Raw genomic sequence first — 27,498 nt, 5'->3', positions numbered from 1 at the left:
GGCCCAGGCGGAACCTTTGCGCCTGCGCCCTCTGCTGGAGAAGCCGGGAAAGGAAGGGGGCGGGGTCTGACAGGAGTCTGCGCACTACACAGAAGCCGAGCCCTCCATGTTCCTTGTGGGCTGTAAGGTTGGCGCTTTGAGGGGTTTATTGGGACATTTAAATGAAGACAGGTAGCAGTGGAAGCAACCTCGACGTCAAGTCTTTCCCCCATACCTGACGGATGAGGAAATTGAGCTTAAAGTCATTTGCTTCTTCACACTGTTGGAGAAAAACAGAAGTTCTTTCCCCACTCCTTGGTGTTTTGAACTCATTAAGTCGGCACCAAGGACAAGAATGTGACAAGAACGTGACTGTTGCCGATATTCAAGCCTGATTACACCCCAGAAAGGCATGAGACACTCAGGCCACAAGCTCTTCTTCCAGGCCTTTTGACTTTCTGAAAACAAAACACCTCCCCCTCCTTTTGGCTTCTGAACACTAGTTCCTTTTTCTGGGAATTGAGTATGTACTTAAGATTCCCCAGCTCAGCGCACTGGGCTCCACACATTGCGCAGCAGGTCAGTGCGGCCGGCACAGGCCTTGACCACAGATGCTGTAAGACGGGTGTGAGCTCTGACCAGAGGAGTACTTGCTCCTCTTGTGGAACAGAAATGCAGTTCCCAGTCATTTCCACTTCTCTAATCTAAAAGTTCTGTTGGAAAAACTTTGAAAAAAAAAAAAAAAGGGAACTTTCTTCCTAAAGAAGGAAGTGCCCTGCCCTAATTTGCTAATATTCTGAGCCTCCTCTTTGGGAACTTGCAGGCTCTAGTGTGTCTGTAAGTACTCAGTTCCGTCTTAGATCCCCCACCTGGGTCTTCCACAAAGCCGTTGACTGATAAGGGAATTAACTTTATCATATGCTCCTGTCACAGTTGGGGAAAATCTCTCCGAACTCAAGCACCCATCAGCCAGACATCCTTGCTTTGCAATTCAATGGCCTTTACCTAAGATTGATTAAGGAGTCAATATTATTTCCTATCAGTAGAATTTCCTTTAATCAGTTCCTACCTAGAGAGAGAAGAAATCTTCCAAGGGAAAATCTAGACAAGCCTCTTAGATAATTGTCAAAACTTCCCATCTACCACCCTGGTTGCAAGCCCTCCCTTTCTCTCCCCTGATCTGTTTATTGAAACATTTTCCTCACTGGTTTCCCTGTCATCTCCAGTCCATTCTGCCACCAGACCAGTCTTCCTGACATATAGTTCTGATGGCATCAGAAAAAACACTTCAATTCCTGATTGTCTCCTGGATGAAGTTAACAGTCATGATCTAACTCCAAACTACCTTGCAGTTTTATACTATTCCAATATGTATATCCTATGCTGTGTGAGTCACCAAGTCACAAAATACCACAATTCTTTCTTTTTTCATCACCATGGCTGAGAGTGTTCCCTCTGCCTAAAGTGTGCTACTGAAGGGGCACCTGGGCACCTGGGTGCCTCGGTGGGTTGGGCTTCTGCCTTCTGCTTGGCTCATTATCCCAGTGTCCTGGGATCTCTCCTCGGCAGGGAGCCTACTCCCCTCTCCCTCTGCCTGCCTCTCGGCCTACTTGTGATCTCTCTCTCTCTCTGCCAAATAAATAAATAGACCCCTTAAAAAAAAAAAAAAGTGTGCTACTGAAGTGCTATCCATTCTTCAGAACCCAGCTCAAATATTTTCTTTCTCACCAGACATTCCAGCTAGAAATATCCTTCCCTCTTCTAAATTTCCATAACCCTGTATTCTCACAGATGCCTCATATTAATTTATGCTATGCTGTCTGGTAGACTTTAGTCTTCCACAGTACCTAACACAGTATAAGTACACAAGGTATTTTCCCCCTCTTCATCAAATTTAATGTAATACAGGCAAGAAATTAACCCCTGGACCTATATGGGTTCCTCTGGGTCATCTACACATCTCTGGCTTCCTTTAAGGCTTCCAAGTTTTATTATTTCAGTACCACCTGGATAGAATGTAATGGTATAATTTATATTTTATTTCTGCTTGCAGGAGCCATATTTCTGGGGGCACCTGGGAGCCTGTGACTCTCAATTTCATCTCAGGTCATGAGGTCAAGCCCTGCATCAGCCTTATACTGGGTGCGGAGACTGCTTAAGACTCTCTCTCTGCTTCTCCACCGCCACCCCTAAGAAGAAGGAAAAACAAAAGCCATAGTTTAGGTTTGGGGTTTTTTTTTTAAGATTTATTTATTAGAGAGACAGAGAGAGCATGCAGGACACATGCAAACGGGGGAGCAGGGAAGAGAATCTTAACAGATTGGGTGCTGTGCAGAGCCTGAGGGTTGGGGTGGGGGTGGGGGCCTCTATCTCATGACCCTGAGATCAGACCTGAAGCAAAATCAAGAGTCAGATGCTTAACTAACTATGCCATTCAGGCGCCCTACAAAAGAGAAAAAGCCATATTTCCTTGAATATACAAATGACCTATCTCTCACATTTGAATAAACCAGAGGGAGTGGTTCTCTCCTCTGTGTCTCTTTGAAACTCCCAGAAGGGATCCTATTCAAAGGAAGACAAGAGTTCTGTGGAGATGATCTTACCTATTTTCACTTCTAAGCTGAAGTTAATGAAAAAAGAAGGAAAGAATGACCTTTTTTTTCTCCCCCCACAATTTTACTTTCAACATATACTGAAGATGGGATTGGATTGTTGATTACAGTGTCATTTGCATTCTTGGCTTATTCGAGAGCAGGCTTGGTTTGTATCATCACATCATGTGACATGGGGCACTTTTTTACTCCATTTCACCTTCACCCAAACCACATCCTCATTCTGCACCCGAAAGTCAGTTGAGTGAACATATTTGAAAAGTAAATGCTCTTCGGAGGCTCTTCTGTAAACCCTGTCCTCAAAATGCTGGCCCCTGCATCGGCGTAATGCGGAGATTACTCATTCCCTGGAAAATGACCCCAAACAGGCTTCTAGATGAGGAGGACTGGAGCAGGAATCTCTATTGCATTTCTGTGCAAGGGGGAAGGATTCAGGGAAGGAGGGGCAGAGAATAAATGAAAAACACACTTTAAGATGAGAGGAAAACTATTCTCCAGATTTGGGGATTGTGCGCAGAGTCATCTGACCCTGGGGTACAGGAACTGTAAGCCCCAGGAAAGGCAAGCCTGGTTCTTCTTTTTATGCTGTAAAATGTCTGAAGAATCAGAGAAGTACCCTGCAGCCACCAAGGTGACAGACAAATAAACACGAATCAGCAGCCACCTGAATCTGTCCACTCCCCAGAGGAAGGCTTTTTTTTTTTTTTTTAATTTATTTGACAGACAAATCACAAGTAGGCAGAACAGCAGGCAGTGGGGAGAGGGGGAAGCAGCTCCCTGTTGAGCAGAGAGCCCAATGCAGGACTCAATCCCAGGACCCTGGGATCATGACCTGAGCTGAAGGCAGAGGCTCAACCCACTGAGCTACCCAGGTGCCCTGAGGAAGGCTTTTTAAATCCCAAATCTCAAAGCATTTCTTCAGATCCGCTCCTGACAGCAGGCAATTGACCAAAAGTGTTGACAGAGAGAGAGAGAGAGAGAGAGAGAAATATCTAAAGGGTCTGCAGGTTCCTTGACCCACAAGAGGAAAATCCTGACGTTTCTGCCATTTTCATTCTAGCCAGTACGGTGCCCAGAGATCCAGGTGGCAGACGGATGACAAGGCTGTTGTAGCACAGAGCTGGAAGGAGGATGTGGATAAGGACAAGTCGCCCATCACACTCCCTTCCCTGAATTTGTTTTTCCAACCACTCATGACCCCAGCAAGTCGCTAGGAAGTATCCCCAAAAGGGAGGCACCCCAGACATGGCCCAAGAATTTAAGTAGAAAAATTTAGGAGACGCCAGAAGTCAAGCAAGTCCACTAGAGGGAGCCCCGACCAACTCAGGACTGAGGGGAGCCTGGCAAAGCAGCTTCACAGCACCCGATTGAGAATCAGCCACATTAGGGAACAGGGGAAGCAAGGCAATAAATTAAGTCCCCACAAGGGAAGATAGCCCTGTGAATACTCAGCTAAAATCTGGTCCTTCCAGGATTTACAGCATCAAAGACTTAAAGACCAGGAAACTGAGGTTGAGCAAAATTAAATGGCTTGTCAGAGTTTACACAACCGGAAGGGGGACTAGAACTCATGGCTCTTGTCTCTAACCAATATCCTTTCTTCTACATTTGTCTCCCTCTATGTCAGCACCCTGGAGTCCACGGGTCTACCTCTCCTCTGTGTTGCCTTTCTCTGAAGTGAGAAACTTCCTCAGCTACATTCTGCACTTCTTTCCCTCATACACTGCAGAACACCTTCCCAAAGCCTAATAATGTCATGTGCTCCCTCATGAGCCCTAGAGATATAAATCACCTGGAGCTACGTCAGCCCTTTTCCTCTGTGTCAGCACAACAGCATCCTGTCAGATATGAAAATCTGTCATTTGTATGTCTCAGAACTTCAGGCACTGCTAAGTGAAAATAAAGCCTAGTTAACTGGTTCCAAAGCTCTTTCTCCTCGAAATACATTTAGGATTTAGGGATAAGGAGAGAAGCGACCCTCCAGGACCTTGCTATTTTAAGATTTGTGCTTGGCACATTCCACCTGCCTATGAGCTCCATGTTTCCCAGTTACCTGGACAACATTTGGTCTCCAGAAACCCAACCGTGCAGTTCTCAGTCCTGCCCTCAAAGGAAATTTGCCACCCTGGATTGGCTCCCATAACCCAGGCTCCTCCTCAGGCTCTGAGCTGGTTGGGCCTTTTCTCTGCCCCTCCCATGAGGGGGTCACCCCACAGGGAGACACAGCAGAGGCCAGAGAGGATCCTACAGGTAAGAAAAGGCAGGGCAAGGATGATGGGAAGAGGGAAGGGACAAGTACTGAGATTTATTTTCTCCAAAAGACGACTGAGAGAAGTGATTTCTGCTCATAGAACCTGACTGATAGAAAGAAACAGCTCCACCCTCCCCAAATACCAGCCTTGCCTAACGTTCCAAGGAGTCCAAGCATGGAAGCTTTTGGAAAGTAGAAGAGAAAGACTTGGAGACTAGAACTCTAACTTTCCTAGGACTCCTGGTTCAGTCCAGGGGTCAGGAAAGGAGCCCCATGCCCAGGCTTAAATATGAGTCCTCTCCCTCCCTAGGACAGCAAGGAGATGCCACCCAAAACCAAAGGAAAGGGGAAGAAAGCTGGGACACAGGAGAAGAAAGAGAATGCGGGCGCTGGTGAGTCAGGGTGGCTGGAGGTGAATGCCTCCTGCTTCTCCATGCTCTGGCTTAGAGACCAAGCAGAGGTGCTCCAGAGAGAACGAAGCCCTCTGCATGACAAGACAGAGTTTCATGCCCCTCCCTCTTCGGGTCCCCCTGCCCCCAGGTTCCATGGAGCTGGGAAATTGGGGAAATCAGCACGCACCCGCTCCGTGGTGCCCTTCTGGCTCGGTGCCTTCCTTAATACATTCATCACCCATATTCCAAGTACCTACTCTGTGCTGGGCAGCCAGGACACAGGGGTGACCTCGATAGCCTCTGCCATCAGAGATCCCTCGTTTAGAGGCCCTCAGAGCTGCAGGGAAAAAGTCCAAGGTGTAGGCTGAGGATGGGGAGACATGAGGAAGGCTGAGATCATGGTAAGCTGAGATTTTGCCAACTTGCCAAGGCAGATGTGGAGGCCAAGTCTGCATACCGGCGGGTAGTGATGGAGAAGAAGCTGCTCCAAGACCACCTGGGTAAGAAGGGTAGAGGCTCTGGGACACCAGAGGTGGGACAATAGGGCAGTTTGCATCCTGGAGGCTTGGATGGTTGGAGCTGTGTCAGGAGGCCGAGCTGATCTCTCCCCCATCCTCCAGTGGAGAAAGACTCGACATTGCGAGGAGGGGGTGGGCAGTGAGGGTGGGTGAGGAGAGCTATTTTTCATAAGCAGGACATGGAGTTTTGCCTTCTTAGCAATGAAGAGCTCATGGGATTCTAGGGGGAAAACCAACCAACCAATCCAGAGAGAGAATGAGAGGCTGGGAATCTGCCACCAGATTCCCAGAGGTGGGAGGAGTCTATCAAGCCCTTGGGGCCTGATTTGGTGGGACCCCCAGCCCGTTGTAAGGACTGCTCTGGGACTTTCCGCAGCTCTGCGGAGGGATGAGGCCCGCCGGGCTAAAGCTTCTGAGGAGCAGCTGAGGCGGAGGCTGCAGGTGTTGGAGGCTGAGTTGGAGGAGGCCCGAAGTGAGAGCAAGGCCATCTATGCAGGTGCGTGGTTGGCCAGGCAGGTGGGCGGGAGACAGGGGCCTGGAAGAGGACAACCAAGAGGGCCAGAGGGTGCAGGAAGAGAACTGAGGAGGACTTCCATCTGCCATGCCTATCCCCAACCTTCCCGGCTCAGCATGGATCAGGCACGGGGCCTGAAAGAACCAAAGGAAGGCCTGCGGGATGCTGGGCAGGAACCTTCCAGGATGCCCAATGGCATGTGCTTTATGGATTACAGAAAGCACCTCTTGTAATGTGGATTACAAAAACTTACATGGCCTTGTCTCATTGGTGCCATGGGAGTAAGTGGGGAGAAGGGCTAGAATCCAGGTCCAGGACTGGACCAGGTCGGGGAGGGGGAAAGGGGTGTGGTTTCCCAGCTCTGCCCCAGGTGTTCCAGTTCCTCCAGCTTCTTAAAATCACGGGAACTGAGAAGGCCTTTATGTTCCTGTCCCACTGGGCCAAGCAGGCCCTTCACCACCCACAGCTTCCTTTCCTCTCTCCACTACTCCATCCACACCTGGGTCCCTGGTCACCCTCTGCCCCCACCACAGAAATGAGTCGTCAGTGCCGGGCCCTGCAGAAGGAAATGGAGACCCGCAGTAGGCAGCTGGAGGAAGAAGTGACAGGCCTTCGGGAACAGCTGGGTAGGCTTCCCCACCCCCTAAGCCCTCTCTCTCCTGGGGCACTGACAAGGTCCAGCCTGCAGAGGCGGACTGAAGATCCTCTTTCTCTAGAAGACTGTGTGCTGTCTAGGCCCTTGGACCATTTTCCCCACTGACTCTCCCACCATGGAGGACTGGAGCAGAGGGTTCAAGATGATAAAAATCTCTAAGTTGTAACTAAAGCAGACATGGGTCTCTCATCTCATCTCCCTCTCTCCATGATCTCTCCAAATCTGGGTCTTTCTCCCCACCCCTGCCTTATCTGTCATGAGCAAAACATATTCCCTCTTAGCTGATTTTTACAATGAAACTAAGAAAAGATATTTGACTTATTTACTTTCATATCTTCAATGCCAAGTTCATGCCAAGCCCTAAGTAATTATTGCTAAATAAAGGAATAAACCTTCCAGATAAACAAAAATGTAAAGAACAGTAAGGTTTTCTTTTCTCTCTTGGTTACAAGGTAGAGTTGAACTATCTTAGCATGGCACATAAGATCTTTCATAATTGTGGTCTCAGAGTTTTCTTAACCTAAAATAGCCTCAGTTTCTTTCTTAGTAGGTGCCATGCCCAATGTGGGGCTTGAACTCATGACCCTGAGATCAAGAGTAGCAGGCACTACGGACTAAGTCAGCCAGGCTCCCCTAAAATGGCCTCAGTTTAGCTACAGATACCCAAGACTTGCTTCTCTGCCATGCAGACCCTGCATTTCTTTCCTAATCCTTGCCTTATCTCAAATTTAAAATCAATCAGCATTTAGGGAGCACCTCCTGTATATACGAGGCATCTTCTCACACATTCTCGCATTTAACTCACAGTAAGCTGGTAAGGTTTGTATCAGTCTGTCTTTAAAGATGAAAAAACTGAGTCTGAGAGAGGCATGCCTGAGCTTACACAGATATTAAGTAAGTGACAACCAGACTTTGGACCCACATTCCTTGTCCCAAGTCTACTACTTTCTCGGCTGTACCTTAATGGTATACGTCAGCTCTTTATACAGACTGTGGGAAAATTGATGATCCTGGGGGAAGGCTGGAGTGATCCCATTTAAGTTCTGCTTTTTAGGCACCTTTGAGGACTCTGTTCACAGGGAGAGTGTCACTATTCAGTCCCCTTCATCCTTCTGTCCTGCCCCACAGAGACGTGCCAGAAGGAGGCCAAGGCTGCAGGGCAAGAGGCTGAGCAGGCCCTGGGAGAGCGGGACCAGACGCTGGCTCAGCTTCGGGCCCACGTGGCAGACATGGAGGCCAAGTATGAGGAAATCTTACATGTAAGCACCACCGTTGGAAGCCCAACCCCCAGTACCTAGTGCTCCCCTATCCTCCCACTCCGACCCAAACTAGTTCATGCTGCCATCGTCATCAATGGTAGACCCGGGGAAAGGAGAAGCAGTATCTCCAGGGGGAATCCTGCTCTGTCTTGAGGGTAGACTGGCAGGGGAATGCAACCATGCCTACTTACTAAGAGTAAGAACTTGAAGAAGACACTGGCAAGGAAAGCGTACAGACCAGCCCGGGGCACCACCACTCACTCTACCCTCTCCTTTCCTGGGGCCTCAAACTTGGTGTCTGCAGGGCAGCCTGGACCGACTCTTGGCCAAGCTGAGGGTCATCAAGCCTCAGTGGGATGGGGCTGTGCTGAGACTTCACGCCAAGTACAAGGAGCAGCTCCGCCAGTTTGGACTCAACCCCCTGGATCTTTGAAGCCGTAAGCCGCTAGTCTCTGGGGCTCTTGGAGGCTCCAGCAATAAAGCTATCTTGATGTAGAACTCAACAGAACTGTGGTCTGTGGCTTTTTGGCAGATACGAGTATCTCCTTTGGGGACATCTTGGTTCTGGGCTGGCCCATTGCCCTGGAGACTTAAAGAGAGGAGAGAAATTTGACAAACTCTCAGCAACTCTCTTAGAGAAAATGGGCCCCAGGCTTTGAGTCTGAGGCCTTTCTGGGGCCCTTCAATCACCATCCTCTATTCTCCTTTGCCCTGCCAACACAGGCAGCCAGATTTGTTGTGGCAAGGCCCTTTCTATAATAAACCTACAGTGACCCTGCACCAGCCCCCACAATCCTGAGGTGCCTCAGAGAGAAGGTGTAGCTGCCCTTCAAATTCTTGCAATATATGCGAGAGTCCAAGAGTTATGCCTGGGATAAGTTCCATCTGGAATAATCCTAGTCAGCCTCATAAAAGGAAACTCTGTGTCCCTCCTCTATTTTATAACACTCATTACTACTTCACTTCTGGTCACGTGGAAGGGGTCACCAAGCAATTCTCTAACAGCTCTGTGGACACCAGCTGGGTATCTTACGATTTAATTCCATTCTGGCACTACCGATGTGAAGAGAGCATCCGATCCCACAGGCCTCAGGCTCAGTCCCACAAGACTGTCCCCACTTCAAAAGCCTGTGTCAAGTCCAGCTCGTCTCCTGGGCTTCTGACCCATTGGTGGAAAAACAGAGGTTCCCACGACCCCCTCCTCAGGTTCCATCATCTTGCTAGCGTGACTCACAGAACCCAAGTTTATTATGAAGGACACAACTCAGGAAGAGCCAGGTGGCAGGTTTGCTGGGGGCAAGGCACGAGCATGGAAGCCTGTGTCCTCTTTGGGGGTGCCGCCCTCCCCGCATCTCTGTTTGGTTCCATCTTTTTGGTTCTTCATGGAGGCTTTATTTACTATGGGGTCATGGTCCATGACACCATTGGTGGTTGGTGATTCATTCCACCTCCAGCACCTCCCCTCTCCCCAGAGGCCCGGCGTGGGGATGGGGTAGGCTGAAAGTTCCAGCCATCTAATCACGTGGTTGGTTTCCCTGGCAACCAGCCCCCCATCCTTAGGTGTTTTCCAAAAGTCACTTCCTTAACAAAGTTAAGTTTGGTTGAAAAGGGCTTGTTATGAGTAAAAGACGATCACTCTTACTACTCAGGAAACTCCAAGGGCTTTAGGAGCTCTGTGCCGGGAAAGAGTATAATTTATTATAAATCACACCACTTGTTTCAGGCAGAACTCCATCTGTGGGACACAACTCCCAAAGCTCCCATAGGACTTCCTGTGGAACCAGAGGGCAGACCGCCCCCTAGTGGGGCTGGCTAAGACCTCTGGACACACCTTCTTTTGGGAGGTGGGCCCAAGGGAAGGGAGGGAGACCCAGGGCAATCCTGCGATTGGAGGTGCCCAGAATCCTAGAGCTGTCCCTTCTGGCTTAAAGAGCTGTCCCTTCTGGCTTAAAGGAGCTTCTCAGCTCCTACCATCACAAGCAGGAGAGGCCACTGGGCAGGTCTGTGCCAAGCAGGAGAGGACTATAGCAGCTCTGACACCGGAGCCCAGTCCTGAGCAGAGAGAGAAGAGAGAAGGTTATTCAAGGATGAGAAGAGTAAACATTTTCCCTGCGCCCACCTGCCCTGTCGTGCCCAGGAATGGCAGCGAGTTCCATGGGTCCTTCTGTCCCCACCTACCATGGCCTAACATCCCAACCTGCATGTCCCACACTGCTTCACCCTGTGGTTCCTTTCTCTGACTCCCTCTATCCTTCTCTAGCTGCCTGCAGTCCATCTGTCTCTTCTACCTTACCTCTCCAAACCCGGGGGGATTGCAGGCTTCCGAGCCCTGGCAAGACCTCGCTGCCAGCTTCAGGTGAAGCGGTGGCTCAGCCACAGCCAGCTGCTGAAGCTTTTCCAGGTCATTCTCTCCACCCATGGGATACCCGTTCACCTCCAGAATCACGTCTCCCATTTGCAGCCCTGCCTGGGCAGCTGAGCCTCCTAGCGTCACCTGGTGGCAAAGAGAAGGGTCACAGAACATGGGATACCATGGAAAAGTTGCTGGATTGTTCTAAGACCTCAGGAGGGAAGCAGATGAAGGCTCATCAGGAGGCAAATGATTGGAAAGACCCAAGGTCCATGGGGCATAAGTCACCTGGGAGATGAAGATTCGAGGCTCACTGGCCACACAGCTAAGTCGGAAGCCATAGCCACCGCCGGGCGCAGGGTATAGGGAGCACTGGCGGGAGCCGCCTGGGACAAGAGGCACGGCTGTGTCTTCAACTGGTAGGTCCTTGGTTTCAACCAGAGAGGCCGAGCAGGTTTCCTGCGGGGAGGCAGGAGCCTCTGTGCTCTCCAAGAAGAGAAGTGGGGATAAGCGAACCTGAAAGGAGGCAGATAGAACAGACCTGTAGCATCTCCCTCTGCCTGAGCCCTGCTCCATTCCTGCCCACACTCCAGCCCCCGCCCCCGCACTCGCACCATGCTGAAGAAGCGGTCAGCTTTAGGGTCGACAACAATGAGGGAGACACAGGAGCCCTGTGCCCGGATCCTGGCCACCGTCTCCTCATGGCCCAGCCCCTCCACACTTTCCCCAGCCACAGCCACCAGCCGGTCCCCAGCCTGCATCCCGGCTTTCTCAGCTGGCAGTCCTGGGTCCACCTCCCACAGGAACTGTCCTGGGACATAAACATCCTCATCGCTCCTCCCCCAACCCCGGCACCACCCCAGGCCACTGTGGGCACACGGAGGAACTGATCCAGGGTGTACACAGGAGGAGGAGGGCGGAGGCTCAGGGCTGGGGTTTTCTGTGCACCATGTCGTGCTTGCCCACCCCCAAGCCACACCCTCCCGACCCATCTCTGGGGCTCCCACTCACCAGGACGACCATCAAGACCTTTCTCCTCACGAAGCAGGAACCCAAAGCCCTGGGACCCTTTCTTTAGGTGCAGACGGCGGGGCCTGGTGGGCAGTGCCCAGCCCTCTGCCAGGGGTGCAGCCAGGGGCATTCCCAGCTGGCGACACCGTTCCTCCACCTCTGGCCCTGCCACCAGCAGGGTCACTTGGTCTCCACTCTGTGAAAGCTGTGGGGACCCAGTGGGGCATCAGCGTCAAGCACCTGGGTGGGGAGGGCAGAGGCAAGCGCTCCTCACAGCCCCAGGAGTGAGGCAGCAAGGTGGGGGAGAGCAGAGCCTAGGACCAATTGTCAAGGGAAGGGTGGCAGGAGGCAGAAGGTCAAATTCAGATGAGGTGCAGGGGGGAGGAACCGGCTGCCTGAGGCAAGGCTCTGGGGCCCAGGTGGGTGAGGATGAATGGGGAAACATACAGCCATACCTTCCTGCTGAGCTGGTGATAAGTGAACTTCTCCACGCTGACCCCGTTCACTTCCAGCAGCCGGGCCCCAGGGGGCACCCCTGCCCGCTCGGCTGCTCCTCCAGTGCTCAGCACCAGCCAGAAAGGACCCTGATGGCCTGAAGCCAAAAAAAAAAGCAAGTTTCGGTCTGCTGTCTGCCCAGAACAGGGCTGAAATCCCCCTCCTGACCTCCCTCCCGAGCCCCTAAGCTCACTGTAGGAGACACTGAAGCCAAAACCACCCTCGTCTTTCACTACGTGGCACAGTCGGGGCCGGACCCCAGGGCCGAGAGGAGGACAGAGGCGGGCGCTGTTCCCCTGCTGAGCTCGAGCGACATCATGCACGTGCTGCGCCAAGACGGTCAGCAGCACGCGGGGCCCACTGTCCCGGATGCAGCGAACCACCTAAACCGAGGGGGCGTGGCATGAGGTGGGGCCCGCCCCTCCTGCCAACGCCCCCTTCCCAGAGCCTACATTTTACTTTCCCTGGATGAAGCTGTCTGGATACCTTCACTCAACCATCCCCACCTGGACAGCCCCAGATCCCCGGAGGCGGGGGAAGCAGAGGCCCGCCTATAACCAGGGAGGGGCCCCCTTGGCTCCTCTCTCCCCGAGGTGCTGTGTAGCATCCTTGGATTCCACAGGGAGACCCCCCGGCCCAATCTCACCACAGCGTAGTCTTCACATTCCACGACTCTGTCATTCACCCCCAGGATCCGGTCCCCTTCCCGAAGGCCCTGGTACTGGGCAGAGGTGCCTGGGTCCACCCTGCACACCACAGGCCCAGCCCTGCCCAGCTCCTGCAGGTGGAAGCCAAAACTCCTGCCTTCCTCTTTGCTCAGCAGACAGAAACGAGGCCGCTGCAGGCGCTGGAGATCTGAGGGGGAGGGGGAAGGCAACAGAAGAGGGGGAGGGAAGGGGATAGGCCCAAGTACAGGTCACCTTGACCTGGCCAACCCTGCCCTTGTGATAGGGCACTGGGCAGGCTTTTACCCAGTTAGGTGTTGGACGGTGAGACTAAATACCACGTGGGCAGAGTGGCTTGGACAGAAGAAAGCAGCCAACGCCCTCCTACCTCCACGCAGTTACTCCCCACCAAGGCTGTTATCAGAGGGAGGCAGAGTGGAGTGGTTACCAAGGAGATAGAAGGCCTGAGGAGCTGTGGTATCTCTGGGGAAAGGGAATGATTGCCCAGGGCAAGGGGGTTACCTGAGGGGTCGAAGTCTTCAGCCAGAGAGAGGACTGGATTATCAATGCCCCACTTTGGGTTAAACTCAAACTTCCTGCAAGGAGGCGAGGGATGCAGGTAGGAGCGAGCTGATGACATCTGGACTCTGGTCCCAGCCTCTACTTGAGGGGCGAATGGCAGCTGAAGAGCCTCCCCACCTTGGAGTCCCTCTGCTCCCAGCCCAACCCTTCCCAGCACCGCAGGGCACTTACCGAGCTGTTAAGGAGGCTGTGTCCCGGAGACCTGCTGTGCAAAGAAGGGATGAGGGGAGGAGGGCTGCATTCTCTCCCCACCCCACTCCTCTTCCAGGGTCATTCACTAAAAGGACTCAGGGGAACCCCCACACTCAGGGCTTGCTCCCTCCATTCTGCTCCAGAAAAATCTTCCCTTCCTCTCCCTTCCCCTTCTCCTCCTAGTCCCTGGCACAGAAATCTGAACATAGCAGGACAGGGCGTGGACCAGGAAGGCAGACCTCTCCACTCACCTCTTCTCTCCTAACTTGAGTCTATTTGCCTTAGGTCTCCAAGTCACAACATCAAGTACACTCTGGTCCCCGAAGCCTCTACCTCCCACCCTGCCCTCTCACTGCCCTAAAGCCCCCACTAGAGGATTTCTCCCGGCCTCCTACCTGTAGCTGCCTCCATAGTTGGACCAGCGACCCAGCGCTCAGGGTAGGGACAAGGTTCATCAAAACCAGCTGACCCTCCCACCAACCCTGCCACGTCCCGCCTCCTTAAAGACACTGCCTTAGAAGCAGCAGGGTAATGGTTAACGGGAGGACAGTCTTATCCTCTGGGGAAGTCTGTGTGTTCCTCCTGCCCCCATTCCTGGGCCCCGGACTTCCTCCGGAGACTCTGCTGCTGTCCCAGCTTCTGCTCTGGGCAGACAAAGGCAGATGGCTTGCTGGTCACTGTAATTCCGAGCCTGGGATAAGTATGTTGAAAAAGGTGATAGGGGTCCTAAGGCCCAGCATGGCCTCCCCCCACCCCCCAGGATTTTGTTCATGCCCCCCACCCCCGCCTCAGCCCTCACTGCCTCTGAACCTAGCACCGGTAACAGAATGTGGTCAGTAGTTTACCAGAACGACCAAACACAGTACCCTTTCCTGAAAGCACCAGGCAAGGAGGAAGCCACAGTAGATGGAAGACACAACTTTTTAATGGAAGCAAGGCACTGCACAGGGCCCTTGGAGCACCTGAGCACAGGTGGGGTGGTGAGGAAGGAGGTGTGAAGGGGAGAAGGCACCAACATGATTGGAAAGTGGCAGGGGGCATCTTGGGCGTCCTGGACAAGCAGCAAGGCAGAAAGGACCTGCCCTCCGACAGCGGGAAGGCTGCACCTTTTGGCAAACGCGATTTAAGAAGTGCGCCCCCTGGTGGCACAGTCAGACGCTCCAGAGAGTGGAGAGGCAAGGTTGGTAGTGCGCCAGGGCAACTGTCGGCTTGAAGTCTTTCTCAGTCTTCCTCTTGAATGGAGATGCCTGTTTCATCACCCTGGAAACTCCAGACCTGGAAGCCATGGATGGACTTGCCCCAGGACAGCAACTGCCACAGGTGTGCTCCTCCCTTTACCTCCAGCCCCAAAGGAGTCTTTCTGGAAGTAGTAATGCAAACCAGGAGGCCACAGAGGGAAGGATCTTGGGGCCAGGGGTCACACCGCTAGGTGACTGCTGCCCCTGCTTCAGGTTCCAGAGCCTCCCAGCTGCTCCAGGAGGACCCTGACCTCACCCTCCACTCGCAGCAGCTGGGCCTTGCGCCAGGGGTTAAGGGTGGCCCCTCGGCTGTCTTCCAGATCACGAAGTAGAAGGTCAAGGTGGCGGCGGACGCGGCCCCGATCCCAGCTGTTGAGGTTCCGCTGGACTTCACTTAGGATCACTGACCAGTACTCAGACACTGCTGTCCCCTCTGTCAGCGACACCACGACCCGAGCACCCCCTTTAGCAGTGCCACCCAAGTCCCGCAGGGCCTGGCGGCCCTCTGAGCTCAGCTCATTGAAGTAGAGGCTGGAAGAGAGAGAAGAGAAGATACCGCTCAGCGGAGCTCTGAGACAGAGGAGAGGGGGTATGGGGCAGAGCAGAGAATTCTCATAACTCATCCCCTGGCTATAGAACTTAATGGGGCAGGTGTCTGCAGTGAGCCAGACATGGGGGCGGTGGCCAACAGGGGGCAGGGATGACATCTGAATTCAGCAGGACCAGGGATAGTAAGACGGGGCCACCAGGATCCTAAGAGAAACGGTAGTAGGGGACCAGGGCAGGGTAAAGGCCAATCACAGACGGGCAGGTTGGTTCAGAAGCTGGTCCACAATCGTTAGAAGGCAAGGAAAGAGGACAAGCCCTACCATAGGAAAAAACAAGTGGAGACCAGGACCTCCCGGCCAGGGTAGGGGCCAGACTTACTGCAGCAGCTCCAAGGAAGGGTGGTCCCGGGCGGCTTGCGCCAGGGCCAGGGCTGCTGTGTCGCCAGCGCTGTTGTAGGCCACGTTCAGCTCCTGTAGCTGTTGATTCCGGTCCAGCTGGGCGGCCAGCAGCTGCAGGCCCTCGTCCCCGAGGCCCGTGTGCAACAGGGACAGGTGCGTCAGCGAGCTGTTCCCCGCCAGCCCCTCCACCAGCTGGGCCACACCAGCCGCCGTCAGCGGGTTGTTGGACAGCCTACAGCCACATGCACCCCAAGGAGATGAGGGCCTGTGGCAGGGCTTGCCACAGGACTTGCCTCGGGACTTGGACCCAAAGCACACACAGCGTGGGGTGGAGGGGAGCCCGGACACAAAGAAATGTGGGGGATGGGAGAAGGGAAGGAAGAAGCAGGGGGTATGGCACACTGCAGGGGTGGGAGAGCTGGGTGGGAGACGGCTTCTCCTCCTCCCTTGACTCCCCACTCTTCATGGTTACTATTCCTCCTCTTCCTCCTTTTCTTACCTCCCACGCAGAGGCCCCTGCCCCAGGGCCCTCCCCCTTCTCATTCACCTCCCCTTCCTCTAACCTAGGAATTTACTAGGAGCCCAGGCTTCTGGGCTCCTAGTAAATCAGCCAGCACTTTGGAAGCATCTACTGAGCACCCAGCATTAGGGTCATCCTTTCAAGGCAACAGGGAACATTCTGGAAGGGCATCAGTGGCACTGTTACCAGGCAACCAGCCTGGGTATTATCCCACCCCCCGCCAGCACTGGGTTTCTGAGCACCTATTCCTGGAAGCATTGTTCATCTACCCTGCTGTTTGCACTGGACCTGGGGAGAGGGGGCAGGCCAGGGTCTAGGCTCCCACCCCCTCTACCACAGCATGGGTGGACCAGTGGCAGGCCTGAGCTCACCCTTGACCTCAGCCTGCCACCAGGATGGGGGGGAACCTCCCTCCGGCTCTGCTTCCGAAACACTTACCGCAGGGTGGTAATTTGGCACTGGTCATGCAGCAGCAGGTCCCGGAGGACACTGCAGGCTTCGGGGCCCAGGCTGTTGAGCTGCAAGCTGGAACAGGAGGTGGTCAGAGGGGAGGGGAGAAGCAAGGAAGGAGCTCAGCATGGAGCCGGCCCACCCACGGTGCCCTCCCTCCCACTGCTCGTCACCTCCACACATACAGGACTTCTTCATCCCACCTTTTGCTCCTTCCTCCCCACCTCTGGCCTCATTAGCACCTTCTCTTCCAGCCTCTTCACCCGCAACCCTCTCCAGCCTTCAGGGGTCCTCACCCCAGCTTCCGAGCACGCAGGAAGACAGGCATGAGCGTGTGCAGCCCGGCGGGGTCGAGCTGACAGGAGGCCAAGTTCACCTCATCCAGCGCATGCCTCCCGCTGCCCAGGACGGCCGCCACCACCGTGCACTTGACGGGAGTCATGCGCACCCCCGCCAGGTTGAGCTGACGCAGGGAGCTGAGCACCTCGGCGGAGAAGCGCTGATTCTGGAACTCGTAGTGGAAGAAGAGGTGGTCAAGGAGCTCGGACGGGGGCAGCACCTGCCGGCCCAGCTTACCCAGCTTCTTCTTGATGGCCTGGGCATTCTCCAGGGCATCCAGGGTCTTGATGGGGCAGCCGAGCTGAGCCAGCACGGCCCGGTTTTGTGCAGAGAGGAGCCCCCCCATGAACATGGGGAAGAGCTCGAAGACCTCGTCCTCGGGAGGCTCGTCCGGGTGCCGCCGCGGGCCCTCCACGCCCAGGATACTGGCACCCATCTGGTCTAGGACGTCATCGTTGTAGTAGTCCTCCTCTCGGAACATCTCCAGCACCATGGCCTGGGCCACGGCCTCGCGGCTCTTACCAACCACACGCCCAAACACTCGCGGCACTACCTGGGAGAGCACACAGGGAAGGTGCTGTAGCCTCGCGCCTCCTGCTCAGCCTTGGAAGCTCAGCCCAAGGGGCAGCTCTCCCTCCCTGCTCCAGCCTCGCCATCCCTCTCAAACCCGCAGTACCATTTGTCTGATCACATTACGCCCCACCCCCACCCCCATAGCATCTGCTCTGGCTCCCCACTGCCCACGTGGACTAGAAAACGGGTCATGATTTGGCCCCAAATGGACCTTTCCAGACTCCTCTCTTAACACTTGCATCATACCCTCGTCATACCATCAGGCCCTTAGGAAATTCTTTTTCCCCAAACGCCCCTTACATTGGCAAGCCCAGTGGTAGGAAGGAATTAGCATCTGCGATGCCTTTTGTTCCGTACCAGGCTAGATGCTGTGAAGACACGCCCACCCTCTGCACCACCGCAGTCATCCCAGCAACGATGACTGGCTTCCCTTCTGCTCCTTCCAGGCCCTGCAGGATCTGGCCCCTGCCAGCCCCACTGTCTCCTTCTACAGACCTCTCACACTCACGCACTCTGCTTCTGTGCTTTCAGCTTTTCTCATTATTAGGATTTTTTTTTTTCGACAGTACCACAGTTCTCTTCCTTCAAAGCTGTACTCTTCCTGGGGTGTTGTCCCCCCCAATTCTTCTCCCAGTAGTAGGGGATCAATCAATCCTCCAGGGATCAGAGTAAATGCCCTTCCTGTAGAGAGATTTCCCCCCCCGCCAACCAAACCAGCTCCCCACTTACACACCTTCACAACACTAGAATTTGTCTCTCCAGGCCCTTAGCACACCTTTAAATTACATGGTTATGGTGACCTGTTTGTGTTCTTACTAGAGGACCAGAAAGGGCAGAAACCCAGGGTTCTCTTCACTGTTTCTTCCTCAGACTCTAACACAGTGCCTAGCACACAGCAAGGGCTCAAATACTTGTTGGAGAAATTAATGTTTGGGTTTGGGACATCAGCTCCCAGCCTGGGGTTGGGGCTGAAAAGCAAGAAGGAGCCCAGACCTCTGGCAAGGAGCCACGAGGCTATTTTGTGGTCTCTTCTCTAATGACTGACTGGTTTTGGGTTTTTTTTTTTGTTTTGTTTTGTTCTTCACATTTTATAGGTGAGGTTCCTGCCATGGAGATTCAAGTGCTTCTCTCTCAACAGTCACCTGGTGACAAGATGAGGAAATGTCACGTGGTGAGGGGGATTCAATAGGGCTGAAGAAACAGATGGGACTAGTCCTCTGCTAGGCAGAGCTCCCTCCCAGAGGGCCTGGAGCTGTGGTGCTAACCATAGGGTGAACCCTGTCAGGAGACCACAGCCTCTTGCCGTGATCCAGAGCAAGCAAGCCCGTCGTCAAAGGGGTGGGCTGGCCTCAGCAACGGCCATGCCCCCATCTGAGGCAATGGTGGCAGAAGGGGTAGGCTGCCTGAGCCTGTTTTTGAGGTTTAACAAACATTGAAATAGAAACTTCCTATGTGCCAGGTCCTGAGGATGAACACATTTAACCCTCATATTAGACCCATGATATACATTGTATTATCCCCATTTAACAGATAAGGACTGGAGGCACAGAGAGGTTAAGTAAGTTGTCCAAGATCACATAGCTAGGAAGCGGCAGAGCCTGCATTTGAACCCACATGGCTGGATTACCGAATCCCTGATCCTAACCCTATGCTTTGTTGCCTATAAAAAAGGAAAACTTGTTAAAATTTTGCCAGCACTGACCAGGGCTCTGCTGCCTTAAGACAAGCTAACGAAACATTCCTAGAGAGGACCAGGGTTACCTAGCAAGGCACGGAAGCTGAACAGCAGGTTTGGCTGAGAGAGCACAGGGTTCAGAATCACAAAACTAGGATCTGGACTCAGATCCTAGCTCTTCTACTATCTGAGTGACCTTGGACAAATTACTTAGCCCCCGTGAGCCTCAGTGTCTTTATCTAAAAAGGAATCATAATATTTCATTTACGAGGCACTGAGAGACATTACTGGAGGGTGCCTCCTTCCTCTCCTCAGAACCCTAGCGCATCCTCCCTGTTCAGAACACAGTCCCCGGGCTTGTAATTGGGATCCTGGAGCAGGCCTGCACTATCCTAAGCCAATTACCAATGCCATTTATCCTCCCGGTATAAATGAATAAAATGGCATCTGCTTTATAAACCTGTCTCTGGTGATTTTGTTAGGATGAGTCATCATTCCCAGAGTCCAACCACCTCTGGGAGAACAGATACAGTGGAGTTTCTGGGGCCCGCAAAGCAGAGCACAGACCCCAGACTGTAGCAACTCCGGCCTCCCGCCGACAAAGACAAGGAGAAGAAACACAAAAAGACAATCGTCATTAGGGTCACAGGACTGTGTGGAAAGGCCTTGCATCCTCCTCCCACCTCCAAGCTCTGCTCAGCCTGTGGTTTCTCTCTCTCCCTCCCTTTGGTCTCAACCCCATGAAAAGCCAGATTGCCTAAATCTGAAACCAGGGTCCGGAAGACGGCTATGCAGGAAGTAGCAGTCGCCTCCTGGGAGGGGAGTAAGGGGTGAAGGGGGAATACGGGGGCGCAGACAGCCTGGCGTGCTTGGGCTCTTACCTTGAGCAGGTTGAAGAGCAGAGGCAGGGCTCGCAGGGGCAGAAGCTTGGCCACGATGCCCAGGACCAGACTGACGTCCTCCCCGACACGGCCCACGAGCTCGGCCACCTCCTTGCCCACCCGCTGAAAGGTCGTCTTCCGCAAGCCCAGCACGATGTAGAGGGCGGCCAGGTACTCCTGCATGGCGGGCACGGTGAACACAAAGGTGCCCCGGTGCCCTGGCTCCACGCATGGAGCCAGGAAAAACCGCAGGGCATCCCGGCGGAAGACATGCAGCAGCTGGAACTCTTCCTCCGTCTTGAGGCCGGCTTCCAGGCAGCCGCGGACGTCGTCTTCGGAGAAGTAGGTCTTGCGGGAGGACACCCCCTCGTAAGCCAACTTGCCCATGGTCCGGGCAGCGTAGGCCATGAGGGACAGGTTGGAGGGGTCAGTGCTGTCCAGCGTCTCCCCACTGAAGTTGAGACGCAGGAAGCTGGTGTAAATGCTGGTTAGGGTCTGCCCAGGCGGCGTGGGGGCATGCAGGAAGTGCAAGGTGGCACACACCAGCCAGCAGTAGGAGGGTAGAAAGCAGGCGGCGGCGATCTGGTGGTGCCCCTCCAGGTTGCGGGACAGCATCTCCACCAGACTGTCCCGCTGAGCCAGCGTGGCCGAGATCCCTGCGCCCCCGGCGCCTGTCCCACAGTCCGGCTGGTTGAGGCGGAGCTGGAAGTAGAGCTTCTGCAGGTTGGTGTCCGAGAAGCCACAGATCTCGCCATATCGGCCCACGTATTTGCTGGGGATTCGGCCCACGGCAGAGGGCCGGGTAGTCACCAGAATGCTGGCCTGGGGAACACCCGGTTGAGGGTTAGGAAGGACCTCCGCATCCTGACTGCCTCACTCCTCGGAAAGCCCCCGCAGACCGAGTGTCTAAGGATGAGGGTGAGCATCATAATCCTATGACTGAGCCCCAGCTGGGACCCCGGGATCTAATCTGATTGGGACAGCTCCAGGAGGGAAGGAAACAAGCTCAGGGAAGTTAGGGACTTGCTCAAAGACACACAGCAGGGATGTGGCGGGGCAGGTCTGAACTGATGCAGAACCAGTGCTCCCACACCAGTAAACACGTGGGCTGGGGACACCAAAGTCCTTAGGGGACAGGTCAGGGGCAGCGGCGGCAGGGTGGGCGGTGAGGACACTCACCTCGGGCAGCATGTATTTGCGCAGCAGGTTGACAATGATGGCAGCTGGCGCCTCTGGCTTCTCGGGGTCACTGCAAAGCCCTGTCCCCGCCAACCGGAAGTCGAGGTTGAGCCGTTCCAGGCCGTGCAGGACAAAAAGCAGGCGGGACCCAGCAGCAGCCATCAGAGGCAGGATCTCCTTCAGGGACGTGTAGCGCTGAGCCACAAGTTGGCACAAGGACGCTGGGGCAGAGCCCAGGGAGGACAGGTCCTCGCAGGAGAAGGGGACAAGCAGCTCGAAAGCCGGCAAGCGCCCGTAACACCAGTCCAGGACCATCTTGCGCACCAGCGTGCTCTTCCCCGTGCCCACTGTCCCGTACAGCACCACTGTCTGTACCCGGCGCCCACAAGCATCGGGGTCAAAGAGCTGGGACAGGGACAGTGGGGGGAGCCCAGCGGTGGGGTGTTGGTGCTCCAGCGCCAGCTGCGCCGGCGGGCGAAGCAGCTCATCTGGGGTGCTCTCGCGGATCACAGGGTCTACGTGGACTGTATCCAGTGCAAAGGTTGGGCCAAACTGGCGCTCTTCTCTGGGCAGCCGGCTGAACCACTCAGCCAGATTCCGGCGGTGGTACTCAATGGCTTCTGGATGGGAGGCAAGGGGAATGGGTCAAGGAAAAGGGCAGGAAGGGCAGGAGCTTAAGGCTGGTCAGGCCACAGAGCAAAATGCAGCACCAGGACACAGAGACCCAGGATGGGGCTGTGTATATAGGACTCTCCCAGGAAGTCTGGAAGCCCCCATGGCAGAAAGGAGCAAGTCAAGAGACCAGTAACACCAAACCTGGGTTGAACGGTTATGTGGTTGTGTGTGCAATCTCCACTTGCCTGTTAGACCCAGTTTATTGAGAGTCAGGATGATGTACCCCTCCCAGTGCTTTGTACATGGCAAGCGTGTGGGTGTGCACTGCACAAGTGTTGCAGGAAGGGAGACATGGATGGGTGGACAATGGGGCAACAGGGGAGGGTTTGCCCACTGATGGATGATGGCAGTGGGTCCTCTATGCCTTCTTCTTCCTGCCTTCTTCTCCCTCCAGACCCAACTCCCAACCTCCCCATCCCCTGCCCCTGGGATCCCAGCCAGCCCCTCCCCTCAGGCCAACCGAGCAGTCAGTCCCTTTACCCGATGCAGAGATGCCCTGGAACAACTTTCCACGGCTTCTGGACGTAGGACTACTGCCTGTTGAGCTTCCACGGTGATGTACAAAGGCCCTAAGAGCAAGGAGAAGGAATGAGCTGGGGGTTGGCTCCTGGGCTCAGCCTCTGGACAGGCTCAAAGCCCAGGCCCATCTGAATTGCTGGACTTCTAGCTTTCTGAGATCTAGGCGTGACTCTGGACATCCAAGTTGAGAGCCTTGTCTGACTCTCATACTCTTCCTGGGGACTGAGGTCTTGCCCCCTGGAACTCAGGCTGGCCACTGCCAGGATCCACCCATTTCCCCCCCCAGATCCTCCCTCTGGCTGCCCACTGTCACTTACACTGTAGATAAAGTAAACCAACTTCCTCTGAGGCCTGGAAGCTGACTCTGTACCCTCCTCACTCCCAGAAAACCAACCTCACCCCGGGGGGTGGGAGTCAAGTTCTTGCCAAGTCCTGACCCTTCCCAGGCTGTGCCCAGATGTGTCCTGAGGCCTCACCTAGGGAGCCCAAGGGGCAGCTTCCCTTTAAGGGGCCAACTCCAGTGGATCAGGAAGGGGATTCGTTCATCTATACAGAGAAAGGGAAAGAAAGAAAGAACATTCAGATCCCACCCACATTTCCCCACCGACACACAGACTTCACATCTATGTCAAATCTCCCGTCACTTGTTCTCATCGCATCATGTACTGCCCCTTTGTAGCAGTTACCATGCAATTTTATATCTCGTGTGATTATTTGATTAACATTCATTTCTGCCCTACCCCCCTCCACGAGAGCAGGGACCACATCTGTTTTTATTTATAATTACATACTTAGAAGTTAGCACAAGGTCTGGCACATAGCATGCACTTAATAAATATTTGTTGAATGCAAAATGAGATCAGACAAGTGATCCTAGACTTCAAGTAGCTATGGGGACGCTTAAGATCATCTAGCTTGACTCCCTTAGTTTAGGATGAGGAAAAAGTGAACCTCAGGCAGGTGAGGTGACTTGCCCAAGGCCAGCAGCATGTGAATGGCAGAGCTAGGGCCAGAACACCTGGTGTCTGGATCCCTGCTCTCTTGAAGACACCATCTGGACTCTGAAAGGAGAGGCAGAAACAGAAACCCCTGCTTCCAGCTCACCTGCAGACTGGAGCGCTCCTCCCAGACCAGAGCCCCACGAAGCCCTGGGCAAATAGCGGCCCCACCTCATGGTAGGGAAGAAGGTCAGAGCTCAGGGCAATTAGCAGGCCACCTTCTGTCCTGTTCCTCTGCAAGAAGACTTGTGTGAAGGGACCATACACACACACATACACACACCTTCCCACCCCTACCTCCTTGTGAGGCTGCAGAAAGGTCTTCCTCCTCAGGGAGCATCGGCCTTTTCTTAAATGTCAGCAGTGCCAGTGCCCTGGCCTTGCTGGCCTTCAGACTGACTCCCTCTCCTATATCCCCCACTTTCCGGATGCCAATTTATCTCCTACCACCTTTGTGTCTCCCGCTGAGCCTCCACAGCTGCCTTGCTCCTGAGTCCCAGCCCCGGTGCCCTGCTGCTTTATTTAGGTGTCCTTTTTTTTCGCTTGGCAGCCAGCAAGCTCAGATGAGTCCTATGTTCATTTTCAACGGCTTTTCTGAACCTACATTTTCAAGTAACAATTATCCACTCTCCTCTGTGTTTTTTTCCCCCCAGCTATCAGGTCCTGTTAGCTGAGTTTTAATGATTTTATCATCTTATCTTCTCTGTGACTTTTATGTCAGATGCCTTTGAGGTTGGCATAAATAATAAATAAATGAAAGAATGAACTTCCTACTTGACATGTCCACGTGGCTATCCTGCCCATGCTTTAAACTCTGCACATACACTCCTCATCCGCCTCCCCTTTTTGTTCCTTTACTGCCTATCTTCCCAATCACACATTTATACTAGGAACCTGAGCTCTTGGTCTTCAAACCCTTTCATGCAGCTGCAACAGTCCTACTGATCCCTTCTCCCAGTGCTTTGCCAGCCTGGTCCTACTGCATGGTCCTATGCCCCTCCTGTGCTACCTTAGGCCCTCTGTGGACTTCTGGGGACCCTCTGTCTCCTTCCGGGCCTCTGCCTTCAGTCTTGCCCCACCCCATTGCAATCCCTCACCGCCCTCCATCACCTCCCTAAAATCCTAGGTTACCTGTAGCGTCCAAACCCCCTGCCTGCCCACATAAGCTATTTTTTGGAGTTTGCCCCCAACCTGTACTTCATTTGCCAGACTCCCCAAATTCATGCTTACACTTTACTGACTTTGTTTATACACTTGGACTTGGAATGGCCTTACTCCCCTACCAGAATGCTACACAATCTTTTAAGACCCTGCTCAAAGGCCCCCTCCCTCGGGAAGTCTCTCCTGATGCCCCTTACACAGAGTGCTGCTATTTGGCACCTGGTCTCCACGGAGAAGTGGCTCCTCAAGGGCAGGACAAGCTCTAGGAAAATCGGCTGCCCTGAGCCCACCCGCCAGCAGGACCAACCAGTGGAGGGGCTGCGGCTCCAAGCAGAGGTCCCAGAGGTTGGAGAAAGGTTAAGAGAGGGCCCTGGGAAGCTGGGAAAACCAGCACAGTGGGATCAAACCGGCTCCCTGGCCACTGCCTCAAGATGGGACTCGCCGCGGGGCTCTTGGGTGGCTCAGTGGGTTTAAGCCTCTGCCATTGGCTGGGGTCATGATCCCAATCTGGGATGGAGGCCCACAAAGGGCTCTCTGCTCAGCCGGGAGCCTGCTTCCTCCCCCCCCACCCCTCTCTCTCTGCCTCTCTGCCTACTTGTGATCTCTGTCTGTCAAATAAATAAAATCTTAAAAAAAAAAAAAAAAAAAGATGGGACTCGCCATGAGGGTGGGGCGGTGGTGAAGGCAATTTCCCAAGTCACCGGAGCTCAGCGGGCCAGAGAGGAAAGGAGGGACGCCGAGTGTAAGAAGGGTGCAAGGGCTGTGCTCCCAGGGGTCCAGAGCCCCCCTCCCCCTCCACACACGCACAGACTGGATCCCAAACAGCTCTCCCCGTTCCCGCTGGCGTCGGGGCCCAAGGGGGTAGGCGGCCGGCATGCCCACCGCTCAGCGCACCCGTTCGATCCTCCGGGTCCGGGGGCGAACTCCCCGCTGCACGCGCGCCCCGAGCAGCGGCCCGGTCGGGGGCGAGGGGCGGCGGAGCCGGTTGGGCCTTCCCCCGCGGCTGCCGGCGTCTCTCGCTTCCTCCCAGAGGCCCCGGCGCCGCGCGTCCCGCCTGCCCCGCCCGCCTGCGCGGAGCCCGGCCAGTGCTTGCAGCCAGCGCCCGCCGCGGGCAGCGGGGAGGACAGCCTGGCGCTGGCGACCCGCGGAGGCAGGGCTCGGAGACCGGGGCGGGGATTTCACGGGCTGTCCCCGAGTCGCGCCCGCCCTCTGGGGCCGCAGCCCTCGATCCAGGCGGGCCCCGCCGCGCCCAGCGCCCTCCGCAGGTGACCCCGCGCCAGGGCCAGCCGGTTACCTCCCGTCCAGGGCAGGGCTCGCTGCTCGGCCCATTGTGCAGATGGAGATGCTGCGGCGTACCGGGGTGACCTGACGTGCCCAGGATGACCTGAGGTGCCCGGGGTTGACCTAATGAGGAAATGGCAGGGCGGGAACTAGAGTCCCTGCCTGGGTCCTCCTACCTCGGCACCCCTCCCCCCACCCCTCCTGAGCCACCTACCGGTCCCCAGGACACTCTTCCCGCGGTGCCTCATCACCCCCTCAGCCTACCTCCTAGCAGAGATCTGAGTCAAGACCTTGTTGGGTGCTCCCTCCGTACCTGGCGCTCTTCAGACCCCCAAACCTCTGTGTGTGGCTTCTGGTCACTTTGACCAAGAAAGGAGCAAAAATGGGGCTGAGGGAGAGTTCCCACCCCAACCTGCTCTTCTTGTCTAGCACCCAGTCACGGCCTAGCCCTGGGGCTTCCTGGTTCCCAGAGCCCTCACCCTTATCCCTCTGCTTCCACACAGGGCACACCCAGGGCCCACGTCACCCATGGAACAGCCACCCACCGCCCACAGCCAGGGCATGCCCCACATGCAGACATAGGTGTGTAGTGAGCACTGAACGGAGGTGTGCAGTGGGGAAGCTGTAGAGAGGCACCTCAGGGAAGGGCTGGGAAGAGGGCTCTGTGATCTCTACTCCCCATCCAGATTGAAGACAGAGTTGATATTTCGTTTACACTTGAAGGTGTGTTCATTCAAGGAGTTCCTACTGAGCTACCGGTGGAAAGGTATGCAGGGGGTGCCTGGGTGGCTCAGTTGGTTAAGCAGCTGCCTTCGGCTCAGGTCGTGATCCCAGTGTCCTGGGATCCAGTCCCATATCGGGCTCCTTGCTCCACAGGGAGCCTGCTTCTCCCTCTGCCTCTGCCTGCCACTCTGTCTCTCTGTGCTCACTCTCTCTGACAAATAAATAAATAAATAAATAAAATCTTTTTTTTTTTTTTTTTTTAAAAAGAAAGAAAGGCGTGCAGGGTCCAGACCATAGCTTCCCTCCAGCCAAATGATGGTCCTTCAGAGGCTGATGGAAGGAAGCCTTTGGAAAGGCTGGGGGAGGAAGCTACTGATTCTGGAAGAGCAGGTGACATTTGAATTAGATCTTAAATAAGTCTGGGAAGGGGTGGGCCACAGAGGGCAGGCACGACTCAGGGGGACAGCCCAGGAAGTTCCCACCCTGGTCCTGTTCCCTGTGGATCCCAGCTCCTGGGTGGCTAGAGTTAAGCATCTGCCTTCAGCTCAAGTCACGATCCCAGGGGCCTGGGATCGAGTCCGGGGATCAAGTCCTGCATCAGGCTCCCTGCTCCTTGGGGACCTCTGCCCCTCCCCCTACTTGTTCTCTCAATCTCTCTCTCTCAGTAAATAAAATCTTTAGGGGCACCTGGGTGGCTTAGTCAGCTAACGCCTGCCTTTGGCTCCAGTCATGATCCCAGGGTCCTAGGATCCAGCCCAATGTTGGGCTCCCTGCCCTGTGGGGGAGTCTGCTTCTCCAGCTTCTCCTTCTGCCTGCTGCTCTCCCTGCTAGCACTCTCTCTCTGACAAAGAAACAAATAAAAGC

General features: G+C 54.6%; 3 protein-coding genes across 10 annotated transcripts; 1 reads left to right on the top strand and 2 right to left on the bottom strand.

The window, feature by feature from the left end:
- The first annotated feature begins 4,794 nt into the window (after positions 1-4,794).
- DRC12 (dynein regulatory complex subunit 12 homolog) lies at positions 4,795-8,683 on the top strand. Its single transcript, XM_082683663.1, is given in 8 exon segments — positions 4,795-4,841; positions 5,153-5,234; positions 5,669-5,734; positions 6,129-6,248; positions 6,800-6,892; positions 8,050-8,180; positions 8,485-8,593; positions 8,596-8,683. Coding segments are annotated over 7 exon segments (615 nt in total). The 5' UTR covers positions 4,795-4,841; positions 5,153-5,164; the 3' UTR covers positions 8,622-8,683.
- Positions 8,684-9,488: 805 nt separating this feature from the next.
- Positions 9,489-13,919, bottom strand: NHERF4 (NHERF family PDZ scaffold protein 4). 5 transcript variants are annotated; one of them, XM_082682798.1, is made up of 11 exons: positions 13,871-13,919; positions 13,455-13,485; positions 13,224-13,297; positions 12,683-12,891; positions 12,230-12,419; positions 11,997-12,133; positions 11,542-11,746; positions 11,145-11,341; positions 10,819-11,046; positions 10,474-10,674; positions 9,489-10,232 (listed from the first exon to the last, which is right to left on the bottom strand). In XM_082682798.1, the coding sequence occupies exons 1-11, from the start codon at positions 13,884-13,886 to the stop codon at positions 10,203-10,205; spliced, it is 1,518 nt and encodes a 505-aa protein (XP_082538924.1). In that variant the 5' UTR covers positions 13,887-13,919; the 3' UTR covers positions 9,489-10,202. The 5 variants fall into 5 exon arrangements, with proteins under 5 accessions (XP_082538924.1, XP_082538927.1, XP_082538923.1 ...); XM_082682801.1 differs by having other exon boundaries at positions 13,224-13,361; positions 13,871-13,905; XM_082682797.1 differs by having other exon boundaries at positions 13,455-13,488; positions 13,871-13,901.
- Positions 13,920-14,378: 459 nt separating this feature from the next.
- Positions 14,379-26,085, bottom strand: NLRX1 (NLR family member X1). 4 transcript variants are annotated; one of them, XM_082682788.1, is made up of 10 exons: positions 25,925-26,085; positions 23,576-23,703; positions 22,948-23,017; positions 22,433-22,521; positions 21,278-21,897; positions 20,099-20,920; positions 16,927-17,522; positions 16,619-16,705; positions 15,641-15,892; positions 14,379-15,244 (listed from the first exon to the last, which is right to left on the bottom strand). In XM_082682788.1, the coding sequence occupies exons 2-10, from the start codon at positions 23,643-23,645 to the stop codon at positions 14,923-14,925; spliced, it is 2,928 nt and encodes a 975-aa protein (XP_082538914.1). In that variant the 5' UTR covers positions 23,646-23,703; positions 25,925-26,085; the 3' UTR covers positions 14,379-14,922. The 4 variants fall into 4 exon arrangements, with proteins under 4 accessions (XP_082538914.1, XP_082538913.1, XP_082538916.1 ...); XM_082682787.1 differs by lacking the exon at positions 25,925-26,085 and adding an exon at positions 25,525-25,812; XM_082682790.1 differs by lacking the exon at positions 25,925-26,085 and adding an exon at positions 25,438-25,782.
- Positions 26,086-27,498: the final 1,413 nt, after the last annotated feature.

This window comes from Mustela nivalis (assembly GCF_964662115.1).
Source record: "Mustela nivalis genome assembly, chromosome: 9".
NCBI lineage: Eukaryota > Metazoa > Chordata > Mammalia > Carnivora > Mustelidae > Mustela > Mustela nivalis.
Note: the sequence above shows the minus strand (reverse complement) of the source record. Positions and strands in the feature narration are given on the sequence as shown.